Below are 20,261 nucleotides of genomic sequence, written 5' to 3'. Positions count from 1 at the left end.
GTTCTGCCTGCATGACAAGTAAAAGAAAAAGAAATTAAAAATTTGGTCACTAAAAATACAAGTGGGTTGTTGACTAATAACTACAAACTTAACATTTGCACTATAAATGCCTAACAAAGTAATAGTAATATGTAGAAGGGCTGATGGTACTGGGCGGGACATCAGGGCCATTATGACATCACGCATGTGGACGATTATGCATTTCTGTCGATCCTGACGTCGATCTCTCTCCCGTTCAGCCGGTAGCCGTTCATGTTTCGGCAGGCCCGGTCTGCAGTCTCAGGGTTGTCAAAACGCACCACGCCACAGCCCTTGGACTTGCCATTCTCCATTTTGATGTCAGCATACTGGACCATACCTACAGGACAAGGACACAGAGGATGACTCACTGTTGTAACACAGTCTCTATACTTTTTGCTGTTGACCTTTGGAAACATTCAATGAAGAAAGCACACAATACAGTAAAAAAAAAAAAAGTGCTAACCGCATGTGTTGAAGGTATCCTTCAGCATTTTCCAGGTGAAATCAAAGGGCAGCTAAAAGAAGATAGAAAAAAAATGTCAGCTGTGGTTCATGCGCACAGCAGTGCTGGTCATGTACAAACATTCATTTCAAATTCTACTGGGAAGGTTGGAGCTGGCCATTGATCCCCAGGGTATACAAGCCGCTTTGTGACAACTCACATTTCTGACGAAGATTTGGCAGCCCTTCCTGGCGTTGGCTCCCCCAGGTCCAGGCCCTCCAGCCACGGCTCCCCCGAAGGAGTTGCCCCCAAAGCCCCCGCGCTCCAGGTCGGCGGGGCGCTCAAACTGGCCCCCTCCCACGCCGCCCGCACCGATGCGGTCCATGGTGGATCCCATGCGGTCCAGGCCAGTGGCGGGGAAGCGGTCGATGCCACCGGCGGAGCCCATGCGGTCGAAGTTGGTTCCCATCCTTTCCAGGCCAGAGTTCATGCGGTCCATACCCATGGGGGAGGGGAAGTCCAGACCAGCGCTCATGCGGTCCAAGCTAGACGGGCCCAGGCGGTCAAACCCAGCTGGGCCCAGGCGGTCCACACTGGAGCTCATACGGTCCAGGCCAGAACCAAGCCTGTCCATACTGGGCCCCAGCCGGTCCATCCCTGAGCCCATCCGGTCAAAGCCAGAACCCAGTCTGTCCAGATCAGACACGCGGTCCATCCTCTCCATGCCCATGCGCTCCATTCCTCCCAGACGGTCCATTCCGGCTCCCAGACGGTCTATTCCGGAACTCATGCGGTCCATGCCCAGAGAGTTACCTGTGATACACGTATAGAAGCATGGTATGTCAATGTTTATACCTTTGCTGATAAGCACCATGCTTTGGTCCACAGCACACACAGAAATGAGGCAAAATCCTGAAAGTACTGACCCATTCCTCTTTCAAAGGAGTCTCCAAAATTATTGCGAGACATGCCCATTTCATTTCGACCAAACTCCCTGTCAAAAGCACCACCAATCCCACCACGCTCCATCTCTGATAATGCAAGAGATGAAACCATTAGAAGACCAGCCAGACGTGAAGGAGGTTTCACGTTAGGTTGAACACGTCACTTCCTGGAAGTAGTTTCCTTACCATTCATTCTGCCCATTCCAGATGGTCCAAAACGATCCATGTTGTTGTTCATCCCTCCCCCAAAGTTATCCATTCCTGGAAATCAATCAGGCATGTCATTAGACATAAACGTGCAATTATTTGCCTCCCTTTCTGTAAACATGCACTTCAAAGTCTAACACAGAGTGGTACACACCTCCCATTCGACCCATGCCACCAAAGCCCATGCCATCCATTCCTACCAAGGCAAAGGGTGCACGGTTAGTTCGGCAGTAAGTACTGGTAGTAATTACAAATAGCAGGCAGTGAGCTTGGGGGTTGGATTTGAGACTCAGGTGAACATATCAAAAGATGGATAAGAGAGTACACCCACCTGGCCGGTCCATACCTCCAGGACCCATGTTGCCCATCCCTCCTCCTCCTCCCCCATTACCGCCTCTGTTCAGCTGGGTGGCGTCGATTGGCTGGCCACCAGGACCCAGGCCCAGACCAATGCCACTGAGGCCACCTGAGCCACCGGAGATGAAAGAAACTATTGACCTTCCAAAATACCAGGCAAATTTAGTCTTCAAGAGTACAATTTAGTGACTTGGGTTTAAAAAGTAAGATGTTTTACTAACGAGGAAGAGCAGGTGGTCTCTCTGGTGGTGCAAAGTCTCCTTTAGGTAAGGATTTCTCATCCTGAAACGCCACAAACATTCTGTGAAATTCATTCAATTCGGAATGTCATTGAATCATTAGCATTAGTTAGAACCTGGAGTTACTCACCAACTTAACGTGCATGACCCTGTTAAACAGCAGTTGACCATTGAACATAGCTGAGCTTTCGTCAAGGAAAAAGATGGAATCCAGCCTAGAAGATACACTTATACACAGCCTTTATATACACAGCCTTTATATAAACAAACACAGAGGGTTGAAAGGATACAGACAGCCTGGACAGCTTCGATGGGCATGTCGAAGGTGACAGTGCCCATGCCCCTGCTCTTGCCATCTTTGTCCTCAAGGATGTCGGCACGCACCACCATGCCAGCCATGCCAAAGACCTCCTTCAGCTTCTTCCAGCCCACCTTGTAGTCCAGCTAGACACACAAAAACAAGATGGCGGCAGGCCGGTTAAGTCGTGCACAGCTCTAGGAACATTGTGGTAGTGAAGAGGCATCACAATCGTTACTACTCAATTTCTACTGTAGACGGCAGGGGTGAATCTCGTACATTAGCCACAAAGATTGTGCTCCCGATCTTGCCGGCCTGCAGGCCGTGGATGATCTCGTTGGGGATGCTGGGGTTGTTCATGAGACTGGGGGGGATGTTGACCATGGGCGGGGCGCCAGGTCCGGGTCCCATGCGGTCCATGTTCATACGTTCCATGCCCATGCGGTCCATGTTCATCCCCATGTTCATGTTGCCCATGTTCATGTTCATCCCACCATGGCCGCCAGGGGGTCCGCCGCCACCCCCGCCGCCGCCGCCTCCGCCACTGGCCCTGCGAGCGTCCCTCTGGGCAATCACACCGTCAGGGTCCTGCCAGGGACAGAAGTTTACAGATAAAATGAGATACCCAAGGTAGACTGTTGTGTCCTCTGTGTGTGCCCTCCTGGAAGGTTTCCTTGTTGTACGCCAACTAGTTTAGTTCAAGTGTGGTGACTGTCAAACTCTTCCATGACAGCAACAGCCTACCTCTTTGACCTTCAGAGGTCGTCCGTTCAGGTTGTGCTTGTTGACCTTCTCCACGGCCTTCTTCATCAGCTCCTCAGTCCTGAACTCAACCACCCTGAAAAAATGCAGACGCAGCAAAGAACATCAGCAAATCAGATGAAAAGAATGATGACAAACTGCAGAAGATAGTTTCAGGGGATGGATGAAGAATACTCACGCGCATCCCTTTGTTCGTTGACCACAGCAACAGCACCAATGAAAAAAAGTACAAGAATGGACACACACATTAGAAATATGCAGTGGAACTTGAGAACTAAATGTTTCTCAGAGACATAAAAAAAACATTAGTTAAGCAACAAGCATCAAATGATCTTTAGCCTACATCAATAACATTTGACTAACACTACTCACTTGAAAATTCTTACCTCTTCAAAATCAGCTTAAAATCTGGTGCCCACCAGACAATAACGCACAGATAATTGTCTGGTCCATCTTAAACACTATCCACATCAAAACCAGAAAACCCCAAACAAATGGGGCTTTCATACAGAGATATTGGAGATATCTATACCACAAGAACAATTCTAAAGATTAGGTTAAAAGTAACAACAATGTAACAGCCATGTCACCACCTCTTAAAGGACTGGAGCCCATGTGGGTTTAGTCCCTAATGCACAAGTCCAACCAGCAGAGGGACATTGCCAGCTACTGCAATCACATGGGATTGGCTACCGAGAACCCAGAATTCCCATACAGGATGCCCGACGAGCTCAGTTCAGTGCAACAGACTTCACCAAACACTGCTCCCGCGTGTCAACCACATACACATGGCAGCTTTTCCAGAAAAAAGCTCCTTCGAGATTTGTAGAGCATCCCCCACAAGAATGAAAGAAAAGGTATAACTCAAGCTGACAAACACAGGTTCGTCTATGTGTTGTTTTTTTCCACTTACCCTCGATTTGCCTTCTGCGTCCAATAAGTGTTCCACGTACGTTACCTCACCCACTACAAATCAGATTCCAGACGACACACACCAAGGGAGAGAAGCCAAGAGAACAATGGGGGTTTAGAGCAGACACAAGCGGGGTGGACGGTGACAGTGAGCTCGGTCTGCTAGTCCAGAGCCTTCCCCCAGCACCTCAGCAGCAGCACTACTCTGGTACAGGTCTACAAAAAGCAAGCTCGGAATTTTAAAATATGACTTCTTAGCCCGTCCTTGCTAAATCCCCCAACACCATGGGTTGAACAACAATCGTCAAAATAACTGCCAGTCCTGTTTGGATATGCAATGTCGCCGTGAACGATTTCCTAAATAAGAATAGTTGAAGGTTCGCAAAGTCAGCTACAGTAACCACAGGTCACCCTTTCCATATACCCATCTGGTCTGTGTTAAAGGTGGCCCATTTGCAACCGTTGACTGATTCACCAATGCTCCTTGTCCACCTGTTGCACCATTTGTTGAACCTACGCTCAAATCTGCCCTACCAACTCAGGTATCTTCAAAGGGGCAGAGACTGACTTGTTAATATCTGTTGTTACATTGGACCTGTAGCTGCACAACAAAGTCCAATTCATGGTTTGGGACGACAATGACTAAAAGCCCATTCCAGCAAATGAGCTGACTCCATGAATCTACTTCCAAATCCTCCGCTGAAACAAGGACAGGGCATAAGAAGCTGCTTCGTTTTGTAGACCTGTACCCCAAGAAATCCCCAACACACATCTGTGATTGGCACAACGCGGAGATCTGCTGAGACAACATTTGCTGTGCCAAACCTAAAAAAAGAGAATGCAATTTAACGCCACATTCAATCATTGACCAAACACCAAGTACTGTTTCTGAAAGGCCTTAATAAAACCTTCCAGATCACCTTTGTGCTTTATTGTGATTAAAGCAGGTGCCATATGTAGAGTTTAGTTCTACCATATCAACAGTGCTGTCAAAGCTGTGTAGCTAAATTGCTTACACTGTAAATGACACACCATTCATTTTACTGAAAGATTCACATGGCGGGTAAGGGCTCCCAACTAATGCTGCAAAATAACATTAAATTACATAGTCCAAGACATCACAGCATTCTTCATTCTAAATCATCTCCAAGCTCATGTTCAAAAATCAAACACGAACCAATTAAACAATGCTTGCAAACTAGCCTACAGCGGAGATCACTTATTTTCATGTCTCATGACAAAGTACAGTCGGTATGGACATTTAGCCTAAATATCTGCATGTTTATGGAAAACATGCAGATTACTCCCCACTCAAGACCCAGCAACAGTCAATTTGATGGCAGTCGGCTACAGCTACACAGTATAATCTGTAGCCTAACTTTCATTTGTGGATTCCCAATGTTGAATCATGGGCCACAACAGAACCCACATGCTCCAAAAACAAGTTACAAATTTATAATGTTATTCACAGCACTAGTTAAATGACTAGCCAAGGACAAAAACCAAAGCGAGAAATTTTCTGAAAACTAAACCACGACTCCTACTCGACGATTACTTTCCCCCAACAAAGAGCAGCCAGTTTTGATTTGCAAGCTGGGTCCGCCAATACAAAATATGCCAGCGCAAAGGCTTGACCCTTCTAAATGGACTTTGGCCAACTCCATTACCCTGTACACGGGGTCCAACCCTGTGGGACACCTTACCTTTTTCCTTCATCAAATCTTTGAGTGCCTGCCATTTCACATCGTATGGGATGTTGCTGACAAACACTCGGTATCTCTTGGACGGGTTTCCATAGGGTTCAAATCGACCGCCGCCGCCGCGTTTCTGGGGCCTCTCCTTCCTGGCGCTGGGTTCATGTTTAGCCTTGCCGTTCACTTCCCTTTGAAAATAAGATTAAGTATTCTAGTTAGGCTAGTTTAGCTAGCTAGATAAAATCCCTGGTTCATAAAATGTGGCCTAATTTTTGAATAGATTTTAAATTGCGGAAAACTCGACGGTGGCCGGAAACCCCACATGCTTAACAAAGGATTTACTAGTCTGGGCACTCTTTCCATGTTAGTTATGTTATGCTAGCCAACATTACAGATAATTATGAGCGCTTCCACTGCTGCTATAGCCATGAACTTGTTAACCCAAGAACCATCCACCAGCATGCTTCTTCGTGGAAAATAACGAGCACACACGGACATGGCGGTTAGCATTAGCTGCTAAGCGACGAGAAAGAGATAACATTTTAACAAACTCATAAGTATATCACACGCTACCCATAGCTCGTTGACAACTCTGGATGTTTAGAAATGTTTGCTAGCGTTGAAATGTATCAGCAGGAAACACCTTGTTAGCCAGCATGCCAACACTAGCGAACAATAGAGTGATGAATGAATGGTGAGTTACCCCTGCCCCGGGCCTGGCTTGTCTGGAGCAGCCTGAGCCTGTTCACTCGACATTTTCTTGCGCAGTTTCTTCTGTTTCGGTGGATGTTCAATAAAACACTATATTCACTATTACGGAGCTGGAAAATAATCTTGGCAGAGGTCCTTCGATCCCTTATTTCTGTTTCTAGCGAATTCCAATCTGTTAAAATATAACTCAGCACCGACAGGCGTTTCCGTGTCCCTGGCTAGCGAAATGGCGGAGAAGGACGTCGTTAGTCTGTTTCATCTTTTCAGCGGCGTTGCCAAGGAAAGAGCATGCCGGGAAGTGGCCCGTTTGAAATGGCCCCTCCCACAGAAACTGCCTTGGGTTTCATGTTTCAGACCTGGCAAGAAGAATCTCAAACAGGTTATTTTGAATCATCAAAAGACACCTTTATTTACAGACTGGTGATAATATAATCATTATCAAGTGCATTCGAATTTAATATAGCAATTCTTACATAATTTGATAAGCTATCTCATTCAAATGGTTTTTAGTACATGATGGTGATGAGTGTGAAGGAAAGTATGTCATGTAATGGACGAGAATGAAATATAAAAGCACGAATAAATGGATTTGATAATAGCTAATGTCAACACGTTATGCAATAACTTGGTAGCAGAGTAGTAGTAGTACCTTACCGAGGATGAGGTTATAATACGACTAGTACGCACACTAGAAACATATAGCAAGGCCTCAACTGGCCTGTTTATTGGAATGTCAGTGGAACTCCTCCTCTGTGGATCCAGGAGGTCCCCTTCCTGCGGTCGCAGTGACAGCCAGCGCATTGTCTAGCGGGCTACAGACAGAAGGGACCAACAACACCGCGAACAGCTAGCTAGCGGACTACATCAGAAATATACAAAAAGTATTAGACACGAGTGTTTAAAAATAATGGGCAACAGAGATGATGAATACGATTTCTTGTTCAAAGGTAAACGATTTAACGTTATCTACATAGCCTACAATTTCCAGTGCAACGTTAGCTAGTGCTACGTTACTTGCTAGTTGTGCTAGCCAGCTGCCTATTCTGGTGATAGCTAATTTGTCTGCCCCAGTTCGTAGACAATCTACTATAATATCTACTTTTAATTTTATCGAAACAAAACATCAGCGTTTTAGCACTAGCTAGTTATAATAGGTGGTTTGCCAGCTTTAAACGGATTGTTTATTCCCAGATAGCTATATGACATGGGGTGCATTCCTTCCCGTGATGTTGAGCAATTCACACTTGGCCAATGTCACGATATGCTGTTATGTTCAACATCTTAAAACGGTGCTGCAATATGCTAGTTTTGTACAGGCTTTAGAGAACAATCAAGAGCTCCATTCTTTCCTTCATTCTATTGATGAGTTAACATGAATAACACAGCTGTGGAAGACCGGCAACTAGCCTACACCACATATAACATGGTGCCCCAGGTTTGAGAACAGGCGTTCTGAGTGAGTCCAGAGAGAAACCCTTACTTGAGGCAGAACAGGAAAGAAAGCTCTTTGGAAAGTGTTGACTCAGATTTCCCATTGAACGGGTTTTCAACTTCCTGCTGCATGTTTCCCGAGGGACAAAGTTCAGCTAGGTTTCCTCTGAGGAGGCAAAACACAGTACTTTGCACTCCTATAACATTCACTTCTGTTCTTCAGCACTGTAAAGAGGTCCATTATGTTATGTCTTAAGGCCTTGCAAATGACAAAATTCCAATGCATCGGAATGCATATCGTACTCTCCATAGATCAAAATGAACTAGTAGACAGTTATTTATTTTCATCCTCAAAACCTCTAATATTGAGTGGTCTGGATAAAACATACCTGGAGGGGAGCTTGGATTATCACAGAAATAAAGTCATAGCAGACTAGCCAAATACTATATCATTGTTCTAATGCTCTGTGTGTTTGTGTCTCTCTGTGTTCTGTCTCCAGTTGTGCTGATTGGAGACTCTGGTGTGGGGAAGAGTAACCTGCTGTCTCGTTTCACACGGAACGAGTTCAACCTGGAGAGCAAGAGCACCATCGGGGTGGAGTTTGCCACCCGCAGCATCCAGGTGGACAGCAAGATGATAAAGGCCCAGATCTGGGACACAGCTGGCCAGGAGCGCTACAGAGCCATCACCTCCGCGTGAGTAGGGGTAACCACTGGGAAGACAGGAAGTAGTCGAGGGACAGGGACACATCCAGATCTAATCTGTCCTTTCTTCGTCCTGCTCTGCCCTGACCAGGTACTACCGAGGGGCGGTGGGGGCTCTCCTCGTGTATGACATCGCCAAGCACCTGACCTATGAGAACGTGGAGCGCTGGCTGAAGGAGCTGCGGGATCATGCTGATAACAACATCGTCATCATGCTGGTGGGCAACAAGAGTGACCTGCGCCATCTTAGGGCCGTGCCCACAGACGAGGCTCGCGCCTTCGCAGGTAAACACCTGTAGCCCAGGAGGAGACCGCAGTGCACTCTGGGTACACAGAGGATATACAGACGGGTGACAAATTAAAGAGAGAAAAAAAACGAATAAATGAGTGCAGAAACATAACGAATGCAGATGCTTCTATGCAGGTGTGCTGCACGATACAACTAAGCAATTAACATCCTATCACAGTCTATGGCATGTATGAATCGTGCATTAGTGTGGATGTAGAATATGTGAGGAAAAACAGAAGAGTATCACACTGTACCAGCAAGTACACCAAGAGAACGGTACAGGCATGAATGCTTGACCCCTACATTGAGGGGGTCCAGTGGCTCTGTTATGCTTTGTGGAGCATTTTCCTGGCATGGTTTGGGTCCACTTGTCCCCTAGAGGGAAGGGTCACTGCAAATCAATACAAAGTTATCACCTTTTTCCTACAATGAAACATTTAAATCCAGATGGGAGTGGTCTCTTCCAGGATGACAGTGTCCCCATCCACAATGCAAAAGGAATCACTGAATGGTTTGATGTGTATGAAAATGATGTGAATCATATGCTATGGCCTTGGCACTCACCAGATCTCCACCTAGAGATTTTGGACTGACGTGTTAGACAGCGCTCTCCACCAGCATCAACAAAACGCCAAATGAGGGAATATCTTTAGGAAGAATGGTCTTCCCTCCCTCCAGTAGAGTTCCAAAGACTTGTAGAATCAATGCACATTTGAGCTGTTCTGGCAGCTTGTGGTGGTCCAACACTTAACAAAGACACTGTATGTTGGTTTTTCCTTTTAATTTGTCACTCCTCTGTAGATAACAGAGGACTTGGCTAACCCCCCAGTCTTTTTATCTACTCATGATCGATCTCTCATGATCTCTCTCTCTCTCTCTCTCTCTCTCTCACTCTCTCTCTCTCACTCTCTCTGCCTGCCTCAGAGAAGAACACGCTGTCGTTCATTGAAACATCAGCCCTGGACTCCACTAATGTAGAAGAGGCTTTCAAGAACATTCTAACAGGTAAGGAGCTTTAAAACAATATTACAATCCATACTGTATGCTGTGTATTGTGCCTGTTTTGTGCTATATTGTTCTGCCCTCTTGTACAATTCTGTGCCTAATGTGCCTTCTATCCATCCATCCATCAATATGAGTTGTATAGTTTGAATGGATTTTTACCTTCGGTGTGGAGACTGGAAAGGACATGCACTGGTGTGTATTGGCTATATAATAATGAGTTCCTCTCCCTGCAGAAATCTACCGGATCGTATCACAGAAGCAGATAGCCGACAGATCTGCACACGACGAATCACCCGGCAACAATGTAGTGGACATTAGTGTACCTCCCACCACCGATGGGCAGAAAGGCAACAAACTGCAGTGTTGCCAAAACCTGTGACACTCACCACTCCTGTGTGCCCCCCTCTCTCACATCCTGTACCCAACCCATTTCTCCTTTGTTCCTATATGTGTCGACGCCCACCCTGCTCTGTCACTACTTCCTTTTTGTTACTTTTGAGCTCAAGTCATATGTGGTCTTCTGCCATGAATTGAAACTTATATATATATAGCCTTTCAGTCACTTGGTCAGTCATACACTGACTAAATGTAAAGGTTCCTGCAGTGTAGGAAAGAATGGAGCGATTGTCTGTGAAATTGAGTGAATTGTAGCCTATTTGAAGTGCTGTGTAGTTGTGGAGGTTCTGGAACATTTCAACAATGGCCACTAGATGGTGCTGTGTACATAGCCATGTGCAGTTGCTTGGAACGAGGCGGTAATAGTGATATAAAACTGTATGCATTGGTCTTAGAAACGTGGCTCTTTTAGTTATGCCAAAAAACATCCTGCATTGTGTATTTATTCAAACATATTTGGCTTAGCTTGTTATTGTTTTATTTCCAATATGCACTATACAAATTTACAATAAACTAGTCAAATTCAAAAGAAAATCAAAAGAGAAAAATAATCATTCTCTTGAGTCATCACATTCACACTAGGTTGCCTTGGAGGAGGACAAGGAGGATGAGATCCAGTTTAGGTCTATCAATCTAGGAAAGAACCCCAGTTTGGCCAATGGCCACCTAAGTTCAAATCTGTTTATTGTCACTTTAACTTGAACCAAGATGTTTATTTCTCTCATCTCCAGTTTGGGTGGGTGTCCTCTCCCTGCTACACAAGTGTTTATTCTAAGCCTCTTACGTTTGCCTGTGCCAGGGCTAGACGGGGACATTCTCAAGGTCCGAGATAACTGTTAAGTGGTTTCACTCCAAATGTGTCCCATGTGTCAGCTTACCTCAGTGTAGCTATGGTAGACCTTTGTCAAAACAGACCTTCATCACATGACAATGGGTGGTGGTCTGTTGAATGGAGTGTGGTTGGCCAGAGCCTTAGACTACAAAAAACAGACGATAAAAACTAGTTATGTTTAGCTTTTAAACACTGAACATGAGAGGCACTAAATCCCACATAGGCTACATTCAAATTGTCATGTGAACTCCATCTCCAACATCTCCACCAAGAAGCTTACTTCTTATCATGAGTAAATATGAAGATGAGAAGGTTATGGACTGAAGCCAATAAATGAAGGTGATATTAGGCTGATACTAACCACACAGTCTGAAAGTAATATGATATACAGAACATCAGACATACATAAAATACAGGAAACATGTTTCACACAGAAGACACAGGGGTCAAAGTTAGTCCATACTGTAGCTTGTTTTTTTATTTGCTTTGCACACTTTTCTTGGCTGACTTCAAGCACCAACATATTTTGGTGTAGACATCTTTCGGTTTCCACTGCACAACATGAACATTGTAGTATTTAAAAACATGTTAAGAGTGATAAAATCCTGTGAGTAACTGAAGTAGGCTAACTGAAACATAAATTACAAATGAAACACGTGAATATAGCAAAAACTGGTGAAATTAACACACAAAAAACACTGACAAACACAAATCTACGAATCTGGTATGCTATTCATTTTACATTATGAGCATACCAATACTCGAGTCCTTGTGTCTTTTTTACATCAAAAATCATCATGAACATTGCTTTAAAGTCTCTTTCTAAATATGAATTTTGAACAACCAAACTGTATTCCCATCACAATAGAAGATATAGAAGTGCCATTTGATGTAAAAACAAAAAAAGGTTCTTTGGAAGGAAGGACCTCTTTTGACAAGTTGGAATAGAGGCAGGCTTGTCTGTTGCCTAGCGAGAGAGCAGTGTTGCATACTGTAAGCAACTCAGAGACTTCCATTGCAAAAGCTTCCAATCATAGCCCTCAGCCTGCGTTGAGTGAGTGGGTGAAATCCTATGGTCCTTCATATGCACACTACCTACATTATATCAATGATTTAATTTTGTATTGGTTAAGGTTATAGGTAAGAACTGCATTATGTTCTCAAATTGCACACTACTGTATACCCTAAATGGCAAAGTCTCTATAGAACAACCTTTCCAGTGGAGGCCCACCAATCAGACACAGCTTGTGGCAGGGAAGTGACCAATAGCTCACGCAAACAGTATTTGGAATACTATTTGAACTATGTCAGAATAATTTTCATCATGCAGAAAGATCCTCACCACCAGACCCATTGACTGACAGTCAGCCTGCTAGACACCCACGCATAAACACACTGACATATATGATAATGTCATCTTACTAAGCATGAGTTTTTCTATTGCACAACTTGATCTACCCTTTACAACATAATATCGTTTCCATAGAAGACAGTTCATTGGGAATCATACATGGAGCAGAGCAGTTCAGAGCAGCACAGGACTTGACATAGGCAGTCGCCTACTGGCCTGCTGGTGTCTTCAACACCTCCAGGCCAGTGAATGACTTATCAATGGCCCACTTGGGCCAGTGCAAATGTTTAGTTTTATATGTACATTGTAGACACATTTGATTTAATTAGGGGTCCAAGCACGAACGTGTGAGGCACCCTATTGTTATTGTTAGTTCTATTATTACTATTTGTACCATGGAGGTCTATGGCAGCACCTATAACCGACCGGTCACTTTTTACAAAACTTGAAATGTCTTGTAAACTTTGAACAGGCATATCTCATGCCCCATTTGACCTAGAGTCATGAAACTTTACACACGTCTCTCTTCACATGGAACAAATTTGCTTAAAGAAACCATAACTTCCGGTTATGTAGATTTTCAACCATTTTGATTTTTTTGAACAATTCTTAAAATCTATCTCCTCCTAGGAAGCTACGACAATCTGCATGATCTGAGGTAGAAACAATCTAGGGATTAATATCTAAAGTTCCTTTTTTTTTTTTTTAAGTTGCAAAAGTTAAAAGACAGAGCCAATATTAGCCAATGAAAATTGTGTAGGGCGTGGCTTGTCACATGAAGGTGTATATGTAAGTTCTGAATGGTTGGACAGAACACCACGCAACTTTGTAGGCATCGCCACCCATAACCGGAGGCTAACCATTCCATTATTGGCCCGATTAAACAAAATGGGGGCGCTAGAGAGCTCATTTTCTGCTTGGGCCTAACCGGCATGCCGATTTTTACAAATCTTTGTATAGTGATGCATGGGCATACCTTATGGTGACTGGAGGAAGATGAAACTGATTTACCACAGGGTGGCACTATAAAAAGCTTAAAGGTGGCTAAAACGCAATTGATTGCTGTATGTTGCTAATATTTTATAAGATTTACTTATTACTTAGTATATAGTACTTAGTAATTGCTGACTAGATATTCCCATCATCACCAGTTAGTTAACCAAAGATGGCAAGCTAGCTTGTTATTTTGTTACTACCACCCTCTATTGGGTGTCCCCGCCACATTATTTTTGTCATTCTTCTGAGGCATGACAAACACGGTGACAAACTGCTGACATCTGATTCTATAAAAAGCTAGCCATATATGTAGCGTTGGTAAATTTGCCTATATCTTCCGAGCCAGTGGATACAACATGGGGGCCAGTAACTTTGAAAATGGCAAATTCAACCGTATGTCAAGCCCTGGACTGCCCGTTGAAGAATAATCTGGAGGAGAACCACTACTACACCACCTACTCTTCCTCGTCTTACCCAGGCGCCTACCTGGCCTTGTCCCACAAAGGAGAAGTCAAGGTTGGTACCAGGCAGAGTGACCAGACACCGGCCTTGCACCAACTTCCTGCCTCGAAGAGCCGATGAGCAGTAAATAGACAAATATTTTTATGTGTAAATAAAATAATCTTCACTTAAAGAAAAAAAATACATTTCAAGTATGTTGATGTTAGGCTAGTTACAGATGACCAGTTCATGTCACTAGGTGGCACTCTTTTGTTGATTTTTGTTACAATTTTCTTGTATTGTTGATTTTTGTGCTTCCGACCTAATAAAGTTCATGTTCTATGATAGAATGTAAAAAAAGAAAGAAAAATAGAATACAGTTCATTTAGAGTGATGTTCAACACTTACAAATAAAATAATACACGATGGATAGATCTATTTTTGTCCCATACAGAGGGGTCTCCACTGCTAGCCTGTGCTGCTCAGAAAAAGAATCCGAGTTCCTGTAGTCTCAGATTGGAGAGACCTGGAGAGCACCCTTTGACAGGACTGATCCAACAGCTCTAAAATCTACAGAGCACAGAGATGAGAGGTACATGATAGGTACATTGGGCTAGGGTCCACTGCCCTCAACATCAGCCCTTGGTCATGATGATACATAGGAAAACTGAACACGGTTCTAAATAGCAAGTGAAAATGGTCTTTCTTATGGGACTGCTTCCTCTTCCTCCTCAGTAGGATTCCAGTTGGGTGGTTACTGACCCAAACTCTAATTTCTGACCAAGCACTAGTAGTCTAAGTTGGGCTGAATAGGACTACCAAGTGTCTAAGGCCTTTCTGTCTGTCCCACTGCAAAGCCCAGCACCTCAGACACAACCTATAGAGTAATAGAGGACTTTACACAAGTACACAGGAACACCACTGCCATTAAAAAATAATTTAAGGCAAAACAATACAATCAGAGATAAAAAGATAGCATCAAATCCCAGGTTTTTGGCTTCTGTGCACCACAGTGAGCTCCCTACTGAGCACATTTCTACTGCACCTCCACACCATGTTGACAGCAGCACGCTTACTTTCAACTGAGGAGGAATCTACGAAGGACGATACTCACACAAATAAATACATATCAAGGTAGCAAAGTAAGAAAGGGGTCCAAAGAACCATACACGAGGGGAAGGAAACAAATTTACAAAACCGACAAAGAGGAACTAGCCACAAATGCATTATAGAAACACTCAATCGTAATGAATCAATACTCACTCAGAGGCTAAACAGGAGTTAACAACCATCATGAAGTCACCAAGCCATGGTCTCATGTGACAGTTAGAGTTTGCTGGCATTTTTGCATATCTTTTACCACAGAGGTCAACTTCCTATCTTACAATGCCCACAAAGTAAAAAAGCAATACTTCCAAAAACATTAACAGTGCATGCATGCAAAACTGTGCGTGTTGGTACAGTAGCAGCCTCTCGCTACATAATACCAGCACCACCGTCCACAGTGTTTTATTGCACAATCTCTGGCTTTACAAAATGTCATCCCTGCCCACAAAATGAGTTGATGAGGTTAAACTCCTGGGAGTTGACTGTCTAAAAATCTCATGAGTGTTTCTTAATCCCCCAGTCAACTAACATCTGGCTGGTGAAGAGGAATCCTGGCTCTAAGCTTCTCATCTCTATCCTTTAGTTATGGGAGCCTCAGCTGCATGAGTGGTGCCATAGTAAGACCAGCATCAAAGATAAATGCTACACTGCTGAATGACCAGAGGAGGACTGAGGAGACTAGGGGAGAGGACTGAGGAGATCAGGGGACTGAGGAGACTAGAGGAGAGGACTGATGAGACTAGGGGAGAGGACTGAGGAGACTAGAGGAGAGGACTAAGGAGACTAGGGGAGAGGACCGAGGAGACTAGGGGAGAGGACTGAGGAGACTAGGGGACTGAGGAGACTAGAGGAGAGGAATGAGGAGACTAGGGGACTGAGGGGACTAGAGGAGAGGACTGAGGAGACTAGGGGAGAGGACCGAGGAGACTAGGGGAGAGGACTGAGGAGACTAGGGGAGAGGACTGAGGAGACTAGGGGACTGAGGAGACTAGAGGAGAGGAATGAGGAGACTAGAGGAGAGGACTGAGGAGACTAGGGGAGAGGACCGAGGAGACTAGGGGAGAGGACTGAGGAGACTAGGGGAGAGGACTGAGGAGACTAGGGGACTGAGGATACTAGGGGAGGGGACTGAGGTGACTAGGAGAGAGGACCGAGGAGACTAAGGGAGAGGACTGAGGAGACTAGAGGAGAGGACTGAGGAGACTAGGAGAGAGGACTGAGGTGACTAGGGGACTGAGGAGAGGACTGAGGAGGCTAGACAAACAAACAGTTACTGACTAGTCCCAGGTTTCAACACCAGTTAACTACTGTAACAATTTCAGAGGGTCACAAAACACAATAAAAATAGCGGTGGAACATGAAGTGCTGATACACATAGGTAGTAAAAAGAGTTCCAATAGAAAAAGAAAAATGAAATGCATCCACAAGTGCTTCGGCTCTAGTTAGAGGCAAGGTGGGGTCGAGAACCCCCAGAACACCATAAACACCACCACCACCACCACCAGCATCATCGTCATCCTCCTCCTCCTCATCTTCCTTCCCCACCTTCCACCTCATACTATACTCTCATCAGCAGACTTCTTCATCAGCTTGGTGGAGAGCAAGGAATGCTGGGTGGAGTGCGCACCCTTGGCATCGGGAATGAGCAGGCGTACTTTCTGATTGGTTCGTCTCCACTCAGAGTACAGCTGACAGTGGTAGCGGAATGACACCTGCATGAGCAGAGGTGAGGGAAACAGAGGGGTGAAGGACATGAGGGAGGGAGGAGAGAGAATCTTAAGAGAAACAAAAGCGAAACTGCTTGGCAGTTTGACATTAGTCCTGGGTTAATAGAAAACTGATTTGCTCAAAGTCCACATAGTCTTCTCCCATGATGAGATCTTCTACCATGATGAGTGGCTCATAAAGGCATTTCTTCACGATATTAGAATATCATGGAAAAGTTCATTATTTTCCATAATTTAATAATTTAATTCAAAAAGTGAAACTTAATTAATTGCACAAAGTTAAATATTTCAAGCCTTTTTTGTTTTAATCTTGATGATTACGGCTTACAGCTCATGAAAATCAAAAATCCAGTATCTCAAAATATTGGATTACATAAGACCAATCAAAAAAAGGATTTATAATGCAGAAATGTCAACCTTCTGAAAAGTATGTTCATTTATGCCCTCAATACTCGGTTGGGGCTCCTTTAGCATTAATTACTGCATCAATGCAGAGTGGCGTGGAGGCAACCACATATATATATACAGTAACCACACTATAACATATAACCGGAGTGTGACAGTCATATGCAATTACTACGGAGATACAATTCCAGAATCCGATAAAAGTCTGCATTCGGAAATGCCACTGAGGTCATGTACAAAAAAAAACTTAAATACGCAACTTCCCCATCACATCAGGTATCTGAAATAGTTTTCAAGCAAGCTCAGGTGGGTCTGATGCACTTGTGTGGCACCGGAGAGCGTGGTGGTGTTTGGAGTCCTACCAGGGTCCAGAGGACGTAGATGGTGAAGAGGGCGATGGTGAGAGCGATGAGCCCCACGGCCTCCAGCCTGCTCTTCAGCTGCAGGTGGTCCTGAGCCCCCCGCAGACACAGCCAGCCGGAGATGGCCGCCAGGGGCGTGATGAACAGGAAGCAGACCATGTCGCAGAACAGCGTGCGCTTCTCGTTCCGTGGGCCCGGATCCCGCAGCCACTATGGAGGGAGGGAGGGAGGCGGGATGATAGAGAGAGACAGACAAACACTTATAGCCTGTGGCAATAATAAGAATGTCTGCTCTGTACACACCAAGCAGGTGTTATTAGGTAGACAGTGAGTGCACTGTTCATTCCAGCGAGGGTTCATATTTTGAGATAAAGAGCAAGCAGATGGAGAAAAGGGAGTGGCAGCACAAACAGTTTCACACTTGACCAGCTGCAGCATATACACACACGCACGCACGCACGCAGCATACACCGAATCACATACTCCCTCGCAGTCATACCCACATGCGCACATACCCACACAAGCAACATGGGTAAAAGCAGGCAGAAGAGGAGGAGTGCAGGCAAGGCAAAGGCATTGACCTTTGTTACCTCTGTGAGGGCCCTGGGCCTGCGCTCGATGGTGAACTCTGTGTGGCAGAGCTCGCAGTAGCTGGTGTTGGAGGAGGAGAGCCACTTCTCCAGGCAGCTCTTGTGCACCGTGCCAAGCGTCCCCGTGCAGTCGCAGGGGGACAGGAGACCCTCCCCGCTGCCCCCCTCATGGCAGATCCGGCAGATGGGTCCATCACTGAGAGGGGGTGGGGGGACAAAGACAGGTGGGCTGAGCAGTGGAGCTCTTTACAGTATTGACATCTACAGGCTGTTGGATATCACTGCATATTTAGTAGTCTTGAAAACAGCTATTTCCGATATTCTGGACTGTGAGAGTGAGATATGCCGTTTACACACTGTCACGCACACAGATATACACAGACACACATACAGACATGCACACAGACAGACAGGTCTGTCGTCTGGCTACATTTAGAAGCCGTGTACCTCTGCGTGCCCAGGGGCTTGATGACGGTGGACAGCAGCCGTCCGTCTTTGGCTGTGACCTGGGTGACATACTGGGCCTGGCAGTTGTCCGACTCCTCCACGCTCTTGGACAGGGCAGCGTTGCCAGCACAGTCGCACAGTGAGCCCGGGAGGTGGCAACACTCCCCTGTTGTCATGGTTATGTCGTCCAGGGGAGGGGGGGGGGGGGGTGACAGGAGAAGGGGGTGTGCAGGGAGCAGCCGGCTCTGCTCCCACAGAACCGAGCGGTTAGGCACAACAACTGAGGACAGGACAGAGAAAAGTTGTGAGTTAATATTCCTACAGAAAAGATACTCCCACCTCTGGGATACTTTCTGTTATTCTTAGTTTGACATTTGATAGAATCCTGACAATATTCTATACTGTGCCTCTTTTCTCGTCCTAATTCTCCAGGGTAATGGTGAAAGCAAGGTGTAAGTTAAGCCTATGCCCCGCCCAGAGGGGATGAAACTCCAAAGAATAGACTGTAGTACAATCAATGTGGGTCACTTGCAGGCCCTTGCAGTAAACCAAATGCATTCAAGTCATGAACTGTGCGTGAAAATTACTTGATATGTGAATTGTAATATTTTTTAGGAACTGAAACTATGCTAACCTCAATTCTGAACATCTTATTTAGAAAATAACGCCCTTGACGCTTACAGCAGCTGTTTCCTTAGATAACACCTAATCAAGATTTAAACACACACACACCCATAGCCTGCGGTTCGTCGTTACATCAGCTACAACTAAGCAGAACACAGACCTGGCCCCCAAAACGTCTCCAAAAACGTTAGGCCTACATTAGCATTTCATTTCTTTATGTTACGTTATACCGAAAATTGCAGACAGGACACTATTGCGAGACTACTCCATTGTCTGAGGGTGGTCACATTATTTTGTAAAAGTCTATCTGAGTCAAATAATCACCAATGACACTGGACCTGAAACGTTACACCTGACTATAGGTGCTGATGATCAATCAACGGTTGGCAAGACTCCGACATGTATTACAGAGCTAATTAAGAACTGTTTATACATGTATGGTTGATTTCTTAAGTTGTCAAGCACTATACACTTACTGATGAAGCATAGATGGCAAGCCTTGCAGCCAGTGTCAAGCGACGTTAGCTGAAGTTACCTAGCTAGCTTGGTAGCAAACAAGCTAACGCTAGGCTATTGTACTGGGAAAGATCAATCGGCGTCGTCTTTGCTACACCAATGTTGCCTAAATATTGTCAATAGCTTAATTGCAATTGTCTAGCTAATTATGTACACAGCATGGCGCTGCTCTGACAGGTTAGCTAGCTATTTGGCAAGCTATTGATATATAGCTAGTGCTAGCTAGCCTAGATAGTACTTATGCTAGCTAGCTATGTCAAGCTAACCACAAAACCAGCTAAGCGACCAAGTCGAAATATGAACAACAATGTACTCACTGCGTTCCTTCCTTTTTCATTTTGAAACGGAGATGGGTGGGCTGAATGTAGTTAAATATAGCTATAAAACGCAGAAATGTAATACACTAGCTACATAGACTTCTGTCTGTATACAACAAGCAGGCTAACGTCG

At 45.0% G+C, this 20,261-nt stretch overlaps 3 protein-coding genes across 4 annotated transcripts; 1 reads left to right on the top strand and 2 right to left on the bottom strand.

Moving 5' to 3' along the window:
* Positions 1-6,808, bottom strand: hnrnpm (heterogeneous nuclear ribonucleoprotein M). Of its 2 annotated transcripts, XM_084444779.1 has the most exons (16): positions 6,580-6,808; positions 5,886-6,064; positions 4,184-4,236; positions 3,449-3,456; positions 3,253-3,346; positions 2,788-3,096; positions 2,501-2,654; positions 2,341-2,390; positions 2,193-2,253; positions 1,946-2,080; positions 1,769-1,810; positions 1,594-1,668; positions 1,390-1,494; positions 684-1,276; positions 485-536; positions 1-358 (listed from the first exon to the last, which is right to left on the bottom strand). In XM_084444779.1, the coding sequence occupies exons 1-16, from the start codon at positions 6,630-6,632 to the stop codon at positions 195-197; spliced, it is 2,127 nt and encodes a 708-aa protein (XP_084300905.1). In that variant the 5' UTR covers positions 6,633-6,808; the 3' UTR covers positions 1-194. The 2 variants fall into 2 exon arrangements, with proteins under 2 accessions (XP_084300905.1, XP_084300904.1); XM_084444778.1 differs by lacking the exons at positions 1,769-1,810; positions 4,184-4,236; positions 5,886-6,064; positions 6,580-6,808 and having other exon boundaries at positions 3,449-3,975.
* Positions 6,809-7,410: 602 nt separating this feature from the next.
* Positions 7,411-10,936, top strand: LOC311313768 (ras-related protein Rab-11B-like). The gene is made up of 5 exons (XM_084443956.1): positions 7,411-7,534; positions 8,519-8,714; positions 8,815-9,008; positions 9,937-10,017; positions 10,251-10,936. Exons 1-5 carry the CDS (start codon positions 7,495-7,497, stop codon positions 10,394-10,396), a joined length of 657 nt encoding a protein of 218 aa, XP_084300082.1. The 5' UTR covers positions 7,411-7,494; the 3' UTR covers positions 10,397-10,936.
* A 772-nt stretch (positions 10,937-11,708) lies between these two features.
* On the bottom strand, positions 11,709-20,261 carry marchf2 (membrane-associated ring finger (C3HC4) 2). Its single transcript, XM_084444965.1, has 5 exons — positions 20,129-20,261; positions 18,672-18,951; positions 18,225-18,420; positions 17,635-17,844; positions 11,709-16,852 (listed from the first exon to the last, which is right to left on the bottom strand). Exons 2-5 carry the CDS (start codon positions 18,845-18,847, stop codon positions 16,694-16,696), a joined length of 741 nt encoding a protein of 246 aa, XP_084301091.1. The 5' UTR covers positions 18,848-18,951; positions 20,129-20,261; the 3' UTR covers positions 11,709-16,693.

Source organism: Borostomias antarcticus, assembly GCF_949987555.1.
Source record: "Borostomias antarcticus genome assembly, chromosome: 10".
NCBI lineage: Eukaryota > Metazoa > Chordata > Actinopteri > Stomiiformes > Stomiidae > Borostomias > Borostomias antarcticus.
This window is presented reverse-complemented; position numbering and strand designations above follow the sequence as displayed.